Consider the following 16,666-nt stretch of genomic DNA (forward strand, 5'->3'; position numbering starts at 1 on the left):
TTTTCTCTTAAGCTGAGATGGTTTATGCCAAGTTTACGCTGGGAACAAATTTTTATAGCCAAGTTATAAACCACTGAAATACAAGTTCATACTGGAAATGCTGAGACACCCTTAACTATAATGATGCTAGTGGGCGCAACTATAATTCCAATCCCGATTTTAATAAAATGCAGTCACTCTTCTACAGTAACATCACAAAGAACCCTATTAACTATCCAATTACTAAATGAAGAAATAACATTTTCTGTAACTCAAGCCAAGGAAAAAAAAAGTGTGCTTCACATTCCAGCTTAAAACACTGCTTTAAAGTAATGGGACATATTAGGAGGTCTGTTTCATACAATGTAATGTTTATTTGACTCATTTGAAGTAAGTGAACTTCTGTAGAAGAGCCAATTTAAGAATGTTTGTTTAATAAATAAAAATATGTAGTTTCTTGAGTGTGCTTCTAGTTGCAATGTTAGTTCCAACTTTCTTAGAAATCTCAGATACTGTATCTCCAGCCAAGATTCCTTTTTGACAATTTCAGGTGTTCTAAATTAAGTGAAGTGAAAGATTTGGGATTCATAATAGAACATTTCTCGTTCAACTCAAAATTACAATAGTAACTAATGGGCTAGGGACAGAAGTTACACATAAACCGGTTTAAGTGATCAGAAGCTGCTTTAAACCTGCAACAGAACAGAAGTTCAGTGCACAAAAACCATTTTCAAAATGGCCAAAACCAGTTTAAAATAAACCTGGTTGGATGCAGTATCAGACTTAACTGATTTAGGTCACTTCAGACCTTCCCCTGCCTTTCCCAATTAACTTCTGTCCCAGATCCCTTCTGGGTTCAAGTTAACTCACAGTCCTCCAGCTTCCCAGGATGCTTTACAGCTCTGGGCTATGCTGCCTGCTCCAGTGGAGCAGGGACTGCCTCACCCCTCTGCTCCTTAGCCTGCTTCCTGCCTGCATCCATCAGCCCACAGGGATAGGTGGGATGGGGAACAGACTCCCAGCCCCTCCAGCCAGGGTCCACACAGTACATGGGGGGAAGGAAAGCCCCTGTGAGGTGGGCATCTCAGAGCCTGGCAGCCCCCTCCTCTCCTGACTGCTTCAGCAGCTGCCACACAAGGGAGGAAGAAGAAGTCCTCCAAGCCTGCTCCTTCAGCCCAGCATGGGGGCACCAGGGAGCCCCTGCCTTGGGGGGCTTCTCCCCATCCCAGCCCAGGGTCCCCCAGCTGCAGGCAAACAGGTGGGGTTGGGAAGAATTCCCCTCAACTCCTGGGGCTACCTGGGGCTGGAGGACCCTCAGCTAGGGTGAGGGGAAGAGGGCAGGGGCTCCCTGGTGCCCCCATGCTGGGCCACAGGGGCAGGTACCCAGCCAAGGACTTCTCACTCCTGCAACAGCAACTGAAGCAATCAGCAGCTGGGAGGAGTGGGGAGGAGGCTCCCCAGGGCTGCCTGGGCTGATGAAACCTCCCCCTCACCCAGATAGGGGGCTCCTAAACCTCCTGTGGGGGGACAGCAGGGTTTGAGGGTACTTGGCTGGGCTGCCAATGGCCAGCAGGCTGGGAGATATGCTCTAGCACCCCCTACCTCCTGGCCTGGGGTCAGTGCAGACCTCCCCCTGCCTTTCCCAATTAAAAACTCAACATCAGTTCAGCTGGTTATCCGTTCAACCTATGTAGTTTCGAGGAACCTGCTTAGTTTGAATTGATTTAGCCTCAGGCTTTTTTACTTTCTGTACTTAATTAGCCTTAGGGTTTGTAGATCTGAGGTCCACAGGATTTCAAATGAACTCAAATGAGCCTCTTTTTATTCCTTTTTTGCATCAGAAAGCTATTGATTTGTTTGAAATACAGTGAGACTTGGTTTTCTCATAGTATTGCTCTATCATCCATGAACTGCAGGACCATAAAACAAGCAAAACATGGATCATTTTGACCCTAACAAAGGCTTCTAGAGTATTAACAAAAAAGCCTGTGGAAGATGGACTAAAATGCAAATACACATGGATTCTCCAAACAGAAATAAAAATTCTAGAATCTACACAAACCAAAGGTGACTTGTTTATAACAAACATACTGCTTTAAGCATGCAACATCCTACAGAGTTTAATCTAAAAAACACTTCTCTTTATCCTTCTAGGTACTTAAATAGAATCACAGAGAGAATCATAGAATCATGGAGAAACAGGGCTGGAAGGGACCTCCAGACTAGGGACATAAATTACACATAAACCAGTATTAGTAATTGGAAACTGGTTCAAATCTGTAACACAACAGACGTTCAATGCACATAAACCACTTTCAAAATGGCCAAAACCAGTTAAGCATAGCACCAACATGTCAGATGGCGCTTCTGTTGACTTCAACAGTCCTTGGCTAAGATTACAGATTAGAACGGTACCCAATTTAATCTTGCTGCTGGATAAAAAAAGTGGAAGCATTCAAAGCACTTTGTTTAGAGTAGCCTTTACCTGTATGTGTCTAGAAAAGGGTAGAACTGTTACTGCACTTCCAATGATGACCTATCAAAGAGGTGATTCAATCCTTGATCTGCATTATCAGCCAGGCACAAGTTCATGATGCAGAAAGAGAGAAGTAGCTCAAAAGTAATACAACTGTGGATGCGGTTATAAAAACTAGTCCAGATGATGACATAAAAATCCATAATCTCTCTTTAGTCCATATTTACCACAATCTCATTTGTATCCCATTATCTGGACTAGTTTTTATAACTCCTCTGTCCCTATGGATTTGCTGCCTTATTTAAGCCTTTTGACTTCTTCAATCCTCCTTTGCTTCTCTCAGCAGTTCACCTTTTCCTTTCCTTCCCCCTTCCCTATTCTTTATATTTAAATTCTTGCTTTCTAGTTGGAAGCCCTGCTTCCTGCAGGTTCATTCACAGCATCTGTCAAAGTTAAGTTGTTGCTTACAAAAGCTTATACCTCTGAATTAGTTAGTCTATAAGGTGCCACTTTAGCGTATCTTCTGCCTGAATTCAGACTAACATGGCTACTTCTCTCTGCCTTACAGGCAAAGTAAACCAGTAGTACAGCAATTAATAAAACAGAAAAAATACATAACACTCTAAGTTTTAGAAGTGACTGATTTTGGATGCCTTACATTTTTGGGTTCTCAATATGGAATGACTGAGAAAGGTGTGATTTTCAGAGACTTGCATAATACCCAGGACAATGGGATCCTGGTCCTTGGCACTATGATAATATAAATAATAAACAACGGTAAAAAAGTATTTTGAAAATTTAGACCAATTTTGTGACTGTTGACTTCATATGGCTCACCTCATTGAGGTCCAAGTGCCTATTATTTTATGCTCCCTTTCTTGTCTCTGCTGCAACAGTGAAATGACACGATGAGCTTCACTGAAGATGTGGGCACAAAAGTAAAAATTATCTGGCTTCCAAATGTATTTTTATATTCAATCTTAAATATTTCCTTAGTAGAAATAGTCATTTTAATTTCAGTGCCATTTAAAACCTAGGGAAACAGATTTGCCACATGAAAAACAATGTTGACTAAATGGAAACCAGTTGTTTTTCAAGCTCCTAAGAAAGACTGATAGGAGCACTATTAAAACATAAGATACACCTATGTCATTCTTAAAAAAAAATCATGAAATCCTCTTTAATTTTTTTTTAACAATTTTGACTTCAACTTAAAAGCAACACCAATCTCCTACAATGGATGAGAACAATCATCCACTTTCTACTGCATCAAGCAAACAGCTTTTTAGCTACAGAGAAAGGTGATAGCTATTAGCCTCACCCCACTGCAGGCTTGTGTTCAGAAGACATCTGTTAGGAGTTAATAAACGAGCGAAGCAGCTCAGTACATAACTAAAGATATATTTTGGGCCTGCTATAGTCCAAATCCTGTTTTGATCCCAAATGACAACTGGGTGGAAGACTGTGACTGCAGTAGTAGCAAATTTCACTTCAGGCTCCAGCTAAGAGATTGAAAGTGTTCTCAGTGTCTAAATATCACCAAGTTCATACACAAGTGTTTTGTAGACACATATTCCAAATTACTGTTATCATTGCTAAGGCTTCAGTGTAGACAGTCCTTGGCTGATTCTGTCATCTTGGCATATCCAAGAATAAAGAGAGCACACTGCCATAGCACAAAGATGAATAGCAAATTAATTGGCTATTTATAATTGGCTAGACCCAACAAACAGCCTAATAATAGCTTATTTTAAAAGCACTAAATCCTGCAGCACTGAAAACTGGATCCAAATTCCTAGGATAGTGATACATTCAGGCTGGGCTTCAGACAGAAGAGGAGATCACAGAGTAAGAAAATAAAGCTAAATTGGCTGGTAGACGATCTCAGAATTAGAAGCTCCCAGTTTACGAAAATTCTCGATGCCATAACCTCCAGTACAGACACTCCCCCAGTGAAAATAAAAGAAATGCTTTAAATGGACATCTCACGCATCCTTGTCTCCCTCGAACCTTCTCCTCTATTCCAACAACCAAGCCCCTAGAGCTTTTACCCCAAATATTTGTTTTTTATAAATATTATCTGTAATATTATCTGTAATAGAGGAGCTTCTCTAACGGAGTGTGCAGGGCTTACGGAAACCTTCAAAATAACTACCAGAATAGTTACTACTCAAAAGAGGGAGCATATTCAATTGCTATGTAACACATCTATCTTAGTATTTATAATTTGCCATCACCACTCACTCATAGATCACAAGCATAATGGCTACAATAAGAAAATAAGAATTTTTAGAAAATAATTTCTGTGTGATTTATGAAACAAAATCTGCCACAGAAAGAGGCTTTTCATCTTGAACAGAACTCAGCCATCAAAAACATGCAAAAGAAAGAAATATATTATTAAAAGTAATTTGCAACATACAACATTTGGTTTGTGCTTGATTTCATTTAATCAATATTATTTATTTATGATTTGTATTGATATGTAAAGAACAAGAAATATTGTTAAACAATTTCCTCTGCTTCCTGTTTTTATCTTAGAACTATTAAGAACATCAAGAATGATTTTCCTCCAAGTGTGAATTTTGAGCTCTCAACCCTATGTTGAAGAGCAGCATGTTGAATCTTTAGCAAAGATGCCTTTCCTCTTGTTATTGCTACGGATTTTGCCTTCAGTAGATGAGAGCAAACTTGAAAAACAGCTTTTATAACAGTCTGTAAAAAAAACTACTTGCTTTATTAGTTTCACTTGCCTGATGTCTCTAAACCCATACAGGCCCCAACGCTATAAACATCTAAATATTCACTGAAATTCACTGTTTGAGTAGATTCTTTGAGTTAATTTCACACACATAAGTGGCTTCATTTAGGCAGATGCAGAATTATTTGTAGGATCATTCCAGTTAACCATCAAGCTATTTGCAATGTCTTTTAGAAAAACAAGTAATAAAACCTTATTTCCTAGTCTAGGAAAAGAAGCAGGAAAAGGTTTAAAAGATCAGGTCTTTGTAACATTATAACAGCTCTATAAATGACCTTTACAAAAGCTGATGCAAACAAGAGAAGTGAACTGTTAGTACTGTTGGATATGCTATCAGCTATATATAAGTAGGGACCTAGGCGAGACAAACATTTTTTTGCAGCTCACTCAGTGTGCCAAACCAATGTTGCAGGTATTTCACAGTGGCCTTGCCCCTGCTCCTCAGTGCTGATTGGTAGAGAGGCCCAGGGGCAAAGAGGAACACGGGGGCAGCTGCCGTCTTGATTGCTGGCTGCTGTTTGCGCTGCCTGGCCTCTTGGCGCTGATTAGCAGAGAGACCTTGGTGGGAGAAGAGTTACAAGGGGGCAGCCATCATCTTCTCTGCAGCCTCTCATGCTACCCCACCAACAGGTGCCCTCCCCTCCTGGCAGTAAGAACCACTGGCTCCCACGGGACACCAGAATTTTATTTGTATTAATTTTTTTTGTTATTGTTGTTAATTTTGCACATTTTGTGGACATTCCCAGATTTTGTGGTTTCCATGAAATCCACAAAACTGTGAATTAAGTAGGTCCCTGTATATAAGAAGTAGAGGCAGGACTGCTAATGCATAAAAAAAAACATGCCAGAAATATTATTCAACTGATTCAGCTCTGCAAATTAGTCACAAATATCATATTAGATAAGGCATCAAATCTCTTCCACAAAAAAATTCAAGCCCAGGAAACTGGCCAAATATAATTTTGCAAGGTTGCACATAATAGAAGAACAACATGAGTTGGAAAACTGACAATATTACTCATGTGTCGCTTTTTCAAAAGAGAGGTATTTTTTACTCTTAAAATGATTACCAAGGACCACTTGAAGGAAACAGAAAAATGGGGACCAAGATTTTTTAACACAGGAAGCTAAAGTTAACATGCTAAAACCATAGGTAAACAGCTAAAGAGTGGGCCTGAGTTTCAAACATAGTGGGCACATCTGCACTTTCATTATGTGCCGTAATAACAGGTACTAAACTTAATGTGCTAATCAGCACTACTGCGCATTAACACAGATGAATGGTTTTTAAGTGACGTTAATGCACATTGGACCAAGTCTACTGCGAATTAGCGCATTAACACAGTTTTTGCCAGCCATGCTAATGCACAGTACAATTCATCTAATACTCAGTAAGTGTCTCATGTAGATGTGCCCACTGAGGACCAAGCAGCTGCCACTAGCTTTAACGGGCTCACCAACAAAACACCTACTGGTGTCAAGGGAGCTCAACATATCTGTAGGCACATCAATTATTTTGGAATCCAAATAAGGATCAAATAGCCTAACTTTGGACACCTAATTTGAAAATCTTGGCCAGGATTTGAACTGCTTAGGAGTTCCTTTTGTTCTAGGTGTTTATTGGCTCTACTGTGTGATAACACAGAGTTTTATGTCATGCTCCTAGCTGGGTTACTGATACACAGAGCTTTGCTAAAAGACTGCTTCTTTGCTGGTGCTCAACCAAAAACTAGTACATCTAAAAATAAACCAATAAAACAGAAAAGGACATAACCGCAGTCGTTCTTTAAATCCTCCATGTTGCAAACCAAATTTTAAGTTCGATTATTTGTGGAAACACATTTCAATTTCAACATAAGTAAAGCTTACAGTCCTCTGAGTGACAAACACTAGCACCTGCAAGTTAGAAAGGTAGAAAGATGGCACTGGAACCTCCAAGGACTGAGAAATGGAAACTAATGAGCTTATAGCAGAAATCCATGGGTAGTTGGTAGGCCTGTGTGAACCAGCAAGCATTCACTTTGGAGTCAGCTGATTTGGAGGAATAGTGATTTGATTCGGTGATTCGAATCGCTGTCCCAATTTGATTCGGCCAATTTGGATTTGGAGATTTGGCGCCAATTCAGAGATTCGGCCATAGACTATAATGGGGAATCACTAAAATGCCTATAACTTTGTGGGTTTTTTGCAGATTCAGATGAAAACAGCATAGATGCTGGCCCCTTCTGAGGGCATGAAGCCTGACAAGTTTCAACGAGACAGGTGCAGGGGTTTCTGTGAAAGTGCCCCTCAAACTGTTGAAAGCAAAACTCGTATTACTTGTGTGCGTTAAGGTAGAATGAGGTGAAAACAGGAGGGAGCTCAGTGAAAGATCACAGTCACTGGCCAGCTACAGATACCAGTATCAGAGCAGTCTTTCTCCCCGCTCAGTCTTTTCCATATATGGAAGATCACACCATCCCCCTCCCTCTTCTCAGTTTCTGTTTGCTGCAAGCCTTCCAAATCTCCCCAAATCGATTTGGACGCTCCCAGTCCGATTTGGACCTTTTAACGGGTCTCCTGATTCAATTCAGATTTAGAGATTCGTCTGCCAAATTGGGCCAAATCTCCTCTGAATTGAATTGGCTACCGAAGCTTTGCACAGCCCTAGTAACAGGTATGCAGGAAAGATTGTTTCAATGTAAGCAGATAGTGACAGAAAATCATGGACTTGATCTTGATGACAGATGGCTCAGTGGGTGCAAAAAAGGACTACAGGTCTCTGTATGTAACAGATTTTCTTGGGGAAACCAAAAATGAATCAGTGTCTTGAGCTAGGGACAGAAATTACACATAAGCCTGTATAAGTGACTGAAAACTGATTCAAATCTGTCACAGTTTTTACTGTAGCGAATAATGTAACATAACTACCTAAGAAATTGCAGCTATATTCTTCTCTCATGCTAGTATAAAACCAGAAGAAATGCTACTGAATTCACTAGAATCAAATTGGTGTAAGCACAATATAACGAGCACAGAATAGATCTCCTGACTTCAAAAGAGGAGTAAGAAGCAGGAGGGGATGATTGTGATTATTATAAACAATCAAGATCCTGTTTCTATACAAAAGCCCTTAATAAATTAAAAACTATGGGAAGAGATATACAGAAAACATAAGCAGAATGAATGGAATTTTCCCCATAAGGCATCTGCGGAGCTTTAAAGAAAATGCGGACAATCTCTAGCATTGGCTGCTAGAAGAGACAGCAACTTAAGTTTCCTAATTAAACAATTCAATTCAAGAATCACCATCGTTTCATAACACTGAAACCTGGGGTAACACCTCCTTGAATAAATGAAAGTACTTTGGGGTATAAAAACACAGTAACTAGAGGCTAATGAGGAACAGACAAAGAAAAATGTGAAATGCTGTAAAGCCTTAATAGTTGAGATAATGACTAAAATTTATGACTGCTTCCTTCCCTGGCAGACAGGAGTACAATTAGAATTCTCAAAACAACAGCCCCTTTGTGCTCGCATGCTGCGTTATGTTTGTACTGCTACAGATAGACTAGATGATAAAAAATAAATAGTATAGCACCCTTGCTAACCCAAGATAACAGCAATCTTTTTATATGGTTCTGAGCCTGGGTTTATTCTGAAAACGGAGTTATTTAAGTCATTGTAACTGCAATGGGCAGGAATTAACCATTTGGGCCATTTGCTATGCACAGAAGCTTCTGTATGCACAAGGACACAGGACAAGAACAAGCATGCTATTATGGAGCACTTTATAATTTCCTTTGTGGTCCAAAGACAGTCCACCATTTAAATAACTGAAAATTATTTATTTCTTTAAAAGAAGAAGAAGAAGAAGAAGAAGAAGAAGAATGTCCTTGGCTTGATGAACTGTTGAATGAAAAGCTTCAGGAAATGCACATGCCTTTTCCTTTCATCTTTTACTTATACCAAGGATACGGATCACTTGGAGCTGACAGCCGTTGGAGCAAGCATAAGGAAATATGAGTATAGGTTTTCTCATCTCAATCACAAAGGAAGTACTATTACTTCTATATTCTGAATACACAAACTTGACTCAAATAACCACAGATGGTTTTGCTACAGAATAGCCTAAGGCCGTCTTGTCCCTAAGAACTCTGGGAAGGACATATGCCCATGGAAGCTCTAACGGCCTCCTCAAGAATATTCTCAGGCCTGTAAGACCATCCAAAGGCTTTCATCTATTGTGTTCTTTCTGTCTGGGCTGCCCTCTCTCTCCCTTCCCGCCTTCCCTTTATGTGATGCACACATCTCCTCCCTGGGTCTAAGTAGTATGAGTTATGACATCAGTCCTAAATCTTAGTTAAGCATACAATGCTGTCGAAAAGCTCTTGAGAATTATTTCTTGCAGGCATGCTACAACAGGCAGTAGAATGCAAGAGGACTCTCAAAGTAAATATCAGAAATGATCCCAACACAGAGATAAAGCTCATTTCACAAACCAAAAATATACATCACTGAATTCCTTACCTTCACTTTCCATTGTTTATATATTTAAAAAAAAAAGAAAAAAATTACTGCAACACCATATACCACAAGCTATATGACAGGACATGTTGGCCAAATCTCCTGTTTTTTTCCATGATGAGGTGAGACGTCATGAAATGTTGCATAATTCAGCACTGCATGTCAGTGCATATCAGTGTAAATCATAAGTAGAAATGTACATGAATGAGACATTCATGTGGCAAATACACAATAAACACTTAAGATTTATGATTGGATTAATCTCCCCACAAGAAATGTAAATATTAGAAACCTATATGGGGTGAGCACTCTGGATCAACAGTTACTGGCTGGCCTATCTGGAATCTAGAGCTGCCTCATATTGCTGTTCTAAGACACAGATGGCTGAAAGCAATCCTGCTAGTTGTTAGGAAAGCACTGGAGCAATGTAGCAATCTGGAAATACCCACTACTCCGAAACCATTATCCTCCTGTCTTTCTGTACAACTAACAGCATCTACCTAACTATGGGCACTATGCAAATAAAAATACCATTTTATCTTCTGCTGTTCACAAAAATTGCCTTGAGACTAATATAAATAGTCTTTAGAAACCAAAAAAGCAACAACAGCATTTCAGTTAGTACATTTCCCTTTCTTAATATTCCAAAAAAATTCTAATACAGTTGGATGATTTAAAATTTTATTACAGAAATAATAAAATTATTCCATTTTGTAATATCCAAGGACTCTCTAAAAGCTTGAAATGATCTGTGTTCAAAGGTTTCTTAATTAGTTTTACAAATATTGTTTCAGTTCGACAAATCACAAAAGAATAAACCCCAAGTTTAGCAGATTTTTGTATGCCCATGTTTTGCTAGGAATTAAAGGGGGAAAAGCTACTACAAGAAAACACCACAAAAGCATCAAAATATGGAAATGAAAAGCAAAGAGGAAAGAACTTTAATTTGGTTAATGGGGAAAACTCAGAGCCACATGTTTAATGAGCTTATATATTTCCCTTACCCACAACCTAGTAAAGCTGAAGATCATAATACAAAGGATGCAAATAAACTGTAACAACATGAAGAAAAATTATACTTCCAAAAATCAGTCCAATTAAAATAGTGCAGCAAGCTAGTACTGATATGAAGCTGAGATTGCTAGCTATTGGATAAAAGAAGTCTAGCTGTTTCTGTTTACACTAACCCCACCTGTGAAGTAGGAACAAATAAAGGCTTGCTATCATTTGGTCTAAGAGCCAACAGAAAATACAAGAAGATTTCAGTTTTCAAACCAGTACTGGCTGATTACTCCTCAAAACTCTTTTCAGTATGTAGAAATAGAGCAGCTGGCTCATAGTCATAACTCAAGTTGCTTACTTTCTCCATACCATTTGAGGAACAACACAGATACCAAATGCAGATGTGGCCTTTAAACAATCAGTCTGACTAGTTAGGAAAAACTGGGATGCAGCACATAAGAATGAAATGATGCAGCAAAAGCAAGAGAGTTATAAACTCAAAAATAAAAGTACATTAGAGAGGCTTCTGTACCTGGCCATTCCCAGACTGGAAAAGTTGGAAGGGACTATCAACACATCGAGCCTGGAAAAGGGATGAGTACCCAGTGTAGCATGAGCAGCCGACAGGCATTGAGGAATCAGCTCAAGCAGCTTCTCTGCACAGAGGTCCCTCAGGCACCATGGAGCAAAGACTCGATGAGGAATGACTGGTTGAGATGCGGCACCAGGATTTTGGAACCGGCAGGGGTATTCCAAATGACCACAGCCCCCTTCAACCAACCTATGAACAATAAAAAGTGCAGTGGTTTAATTTGATATTAGAAATAGGCAGAGCTAGATGTGAATACTGGAAGTTAGGATCTTCTGCAGACACCAAGGACACAAAACTATAGATGGACTTGCACAGAATGATGGCTCATTTGTGTTCTCCCGGTCTTCACACCAGTACGGCAGTGAAAAATTGTGGAGCAAAATTAATAAACTTAGGTGGAATTGATTTGGCTACTCCAATCTAAAACAAGTGAAAATAGTAACACCTTGTTTTACAGCAAAAAGGAATTAAAAAAACATGGGTTCAAATCCAACTACTGTACAAGCCATAACTGTGCATACATTTGTGTCTATGTGCATATTTTACAATAAGAAAATATGGAAAAGTAAGTGAACAAGAAGAACCAATGTAACTGAAACTAAAAGAACGATTCAGAATTTCTAAGATGAATGTTTTGAAACACTTCAATATTTAACCAAGGAACAAAGTCTGGATTCATTTTTTCCTGAAATAAAAACAGAAATATGGTTTCAATAAAATAAAAGTTAAATTTCTTAAATTAAAAATGCTTCTGGAAAAAAACTATTAACAGCTGCTCCTACTAATAAAACAGCAGTGCACATCATTGCAGTCTTATCACTGGTAACAGCTGAAAAAGAATCACTTCAGAACCAAATGTGAACTGTGTATCTTCTATGGACTGGTTTCCATCAAAGGTGGACTTGGAAAAAACCCTACACTTCCTAATGCTTTTAGAAGTAGTTATTTGTCCAAATGAATTCAGCTCAAAGAAAAATCAGCTTCACAGATTTTCACCTGCTAGCTTCTCACCTCTACAACAGTCTCTTTTTGGTGGGTTGTGTGTTCGGTTAGGTGGTTTGGTTTGGTTTCCACTTACGGGACAGATTTTTCAAATACTTTCTAGCAGGTGTAGTGCTTATTATTACTATGGTAAATATTAGCACCCACTGCATTTGCTGAAGTGCTGGCATATAACTGTGTTAAAAAACTATGCAATAAACACCACCCAACATTTATGCAATGTCTCTTTAGCTGAAAGAAATGGACCCTAAACAATTTTCACAGATCTACACAAAGAAACCTCACCCAGCACTGAAACACAGTGATCTCTAGTGAAAAAAATGCCATACATATTTAACATTATAACTGAATTTACATAATATTTTTCAAAGGGTGGTGGCTGACTGACCTTTTAAAAAAATTATATCTGTCAAAATGTAGTTACCGAGCGTGAAATCTGACACGGGAATGAAGGTGGCACCCTGAATCCTTTGAATAACTGCCCAGGATTCTTCACAGACTAATAAACAGGAATCTAGCTTGATGTCTCTGGCTCAGTTTTATGCCTTCTATGAGGCTGCTCTAACTGTCAGAAAAGCCTCCCTCTTCTAGCTCCTCTCTCTTCCTTCAAACCAGCAGTGGAGACCCAAACTTCTTGTTGGGAATGTTTTCTTTTTTGAGAAATCTGCCTTTAAGATTTATCAGATGAAATTTATATTTCAGATGAGTTTGTACATTTTCAATGCCTATAGTATGCCTAGAGGTAGAAGCATGTCCACGCATCAAAATCAAAATAAATCCATCCCACCTTAAAATAGCTTTCTTTCAGTAATCCATTCTCATTTCCTTATTTCTCAAGAACTTCTTATCTTCTCATTTGACTAACTGCACTATGATTTCCCTGTTTTATCTACCTTTGGGCCCACTCTTCATACTTTCATGACCATGCCAAGTGTTGACTACACTGATTTTTGTTGATTACAGTGGGTAAGAACTCGATAGTAAATATTATGTAGAGAAATAAGGGTTAACAACATCCAAAACTTAGACTTGAAAATCTCTCAGACAAATATCTGATGACTTTTTCTTTTGCAAAAAACCCCTGCCCACATACATTCACCTTTGCTACCTGGATGTCCTGTATTCATTTTACCTACAACACAATTTTCACATAAAGCCATCTAAATTCGAACTTATACCAATCTCTCATTATGTACAGGATAGTCCCTTCTTGCTTCATCTGATCAAAAGACCTTAAAATAAAGTGATTTTATTTTCTATACAAATAGTATTAAAAGTTTTTCAAAATGATACAGCAGTAAGTGGAATGAAAAATTATAACCAGATTTATATTTCTCAATAAGCAGCAGCAAATTAAATCCTGAGGGGAAGGACTAAAGCATTCAACCTTTGAATAAGAAAGATATGAATTATTAAGTTTTCTGTAAATGACAGAAGCCAGATTTGCATTTTGTGCACTTTAGTGAGAATCGCTGCAGTTAAGTAAGTCACACACTGATGTTCCATATGTACAGGCACAGGCCTTATCACTATTTATGTCTGGTAACTCCCACCGCATGCTAGGTGCCATATAACACACAAGACAGACAGACGGTAAGGGAATGGCATACGACATGCAGTTTCAGAAGAGCCTGGTTGTATCATCAGATGATAGATGTTTTAATAAGGTGACTTCTTTTAAAAAGAAAAAAAAGGCATATCGACTAGTAACCATAATTAACCAGTTAATTTCTGTCCTCACAGTCAAAAAGGAACTTGAGGAGAGATTTTAAAGGACAGGAGAGTTACAGCAGTTAGTTCAAGGAGGACAGGAAGGCAGGAAGACAGTGGTAAGAGAAGTCTCATTGGTGGAACAGTGAAGACATGAGACAAAAACAACTATACAGCTCAATGATTGGGAAAGTACTAACTGGAGAAACAGACAGTATTTGTGGGATTTACGTTACATGTATACCAGGAAAGATCCTATTGTAAAGGCAGCAAAAGTCTAGTCCCAAGGATTTTTCATTACTGAAAAAACTTCTCTGTTCCTGGTGCAGTTTGCTTATTCTAAGAAGTTATGATTCAGCCTCCAACAGACATAAAACAAAAACAAACTCCCATGGAAGAGAATGCATAAAACAAAATAAAATAAAACCACAAATGGAAAATATTTGATGCTGCGGATGTTAGGGTTTGGGGCTTTTTTCTATCTGAAAAGGAGGACTTTCATGCAGTGGTTAAAACATCCACAGCTCTCTGCTCTGTTTCTACCTCTAGTATGATACGTATGATCTTGGGCATATCACTCATTCTCTCTGTGCTTTAATGTTCCCATCTATAAAATGGGCATAAGAACAGTTCTACCAATGATGCCCTCAATCACACTACGCTGCTCCATCCAGGCTCCACAGGCAAGCTATCCTTGGCCCTATACTTCAGCAATGCCAAGTAGGGTGGAACACTTGAGGGTATTGCTCATGGAGACAGTAAGCTTACCATATGGTTATTGCCCATATTTACATGCCAAATGTTATGAAAGTACTGTCTGAAAAAGTTAGAAAACAACATAACTAAACACTTGCAACATTTCTAATGTAACGTATCTGAATAACTAAACCTCTCTCTTTTTTCATAAACACTTAACGTAATTAATTACAGTAAGATCAGCAAAAAGTACAGATATTAAAAGCGTGGCACATTAGAGAGGAATGTACAACATAACATAATGGCAGCATGTGAAATTCTGTAGATACAACAAATATATTCACAGTGGGGATGTATCTACAGTATTACATGTTGTGTTTTGTCAGATACAGACATGTCCACAGTGGGGGCATAAGTATGGAATGATTTAAAGGTACATCTAATGGTATAAAAAATGAAAGTTTCAAACCATATTTCTCATCTCATTATTTTAAAATAAATGAAAGGCTTTTTCTAAAGTTCACTGAGATTATTATTAAAATTAACACAGCATCAGCTGAGCGGGAAAGTTAAACCTGAGAGCCCATTCAGAGATGACTATTTGGTCCTCCATATACAGAATCTGACTAACAATACTGAAGCATTGAGGTCTTTACAATCCATATTCTTAGCAGCAATAAATGGAACCAAAACAACTTGAGTGATTTACAAACCAATTTAATTGGCAAAAAAAAACGTTTTTAAAAATCCGTACATTAAATGTTTAACTGATTACAAACTAAAAGGATGTAAGGACCGTGTGAAACTGGAAATAAATTGCAGCATCTGAGAATTCAGTTAGACAAATTAAACACATGTAGAAACTAATTGTCTTGATCTGCGAACCTATTTTTTTCTACAGAAACTATACACAATTGACCATCCTTCGCCTCTGGACTTACTTCCCCAATAAAACTGCTTTCTGTCTTGATTAAACATGTTCATCTGTGATCCCTCTGCTCACATGAATCACCCACATTTCACAGACTAAATGGAATACTCCCTCAAGTGTTTATTTTTCAAAAATATCCCAAACACCAACCTGAAATCAGCCTTTGAAAATGGCAAGGAGATCACATCATTTGTCATGACCTCAGTTGCAAGAGATTCCCGTTTGACTTCTATCCAGCACCCAACAGCGATAGTGAAGGTGGATGCTGGCATTGGCATGGTCACATAATAGTTCCAACTAAAGATACCTATGAGCAAAAGGAAACAGCAATTACTTACTAGGATACAACATACATTTCTAGTATCAGGACTCTGAATTGTAATGCACAAATGTTTGGAAAACCTCTTCCCCCATCTCCCAACATTTTTTCTTCAAGAAGGAAACAGATAACTAGATTGTCTTTCAACCACATTACTTAATACATTGATAGTTACATGTTACTTCTGCTGGAGGGTGAAAGGCACATTAGGAAAGAGTTTAAACCTAAAATGGAGCTTATGCTAATATTTATATCTGAATAATCTTCCAAAAATTAAACCTAGCTTTGTGATTTTATAAATGTAAGCCTTAGTGAAACATTAGGATTATAGGAAAGTAGGGATGACCTCATGAGGTCATCTAGTCCAGCCCCATACTCAAGGCAGAATCATTCCTGGCTAAACCACCCCAGCTAAGTGTCTGTGTAACCTGCTTTTCAAAATTTCCAGGAATGGAAACTCCACAACTTCTCCAGTAGCCTGTTCTGGTACTTGACCACCCTCATCATTAGAAAGTACTTCCTAATTCTACAGTCGTTCTACATTTTGTACTAATAGTCCAAGCCCTTGCACCATACAAGCAAGTGTGGAGTCAAACAGGATCTTCTGCCTAGAAAAAGGGATAAGCATTATTCCCCAATAAGTGCGCTTATGAACTGCCATACAGGTAATTCATACCACAGATAATAAAATA

The 16,666-nt window shown here is 38.5% G+C and overlaps 1 protein-coding gene across 3 annotated transcripts in view; it reads right to left on the minus strand.

The window, feature by feature from the left end:
- The window catches only part of CUNH9orf3 (chromosome unknown C9orf3 homolog), a 402,054-nt gene that overhangs the window by 304,986 nt on the left and 80,402 nt on the right, over positions 1-16,666 (minus strand). For all 3 annotated transcript variants that reach the window (XM_019517353.1, XM_019517354.1, XM_019517355.1), the window contains exons 4-5: positions 15,806-15,962; positions 11,257-11,505 (exon numbers count right to left, since the gene is read on the minus strand). In XM_019517353.1, the coding sequence (XP_019372898.1) occupies positions 11,257-11,505; positions 15,806-15,962 (406 nt within the window). The remainder of the gene's footprint in view (positions 1-11,256; positions 11,506-15,805; positions 15,963-16,666) is intronic.

Source organism: Gavialis gangeticus, unplaced genomic scaffold, assembly GCF_001723915.1.
Source record: "Gavialis gangeticus isolate Ggan-Ray unplaced genomic scaffold, GavGan_comp1, whole genome shotgun sequence".
Lineage (NCBI taxonomy): Eukaryota > Metazoa > Chordata > Crocodylia > Gavialidae > Gavialis > Gavialis gangeticus.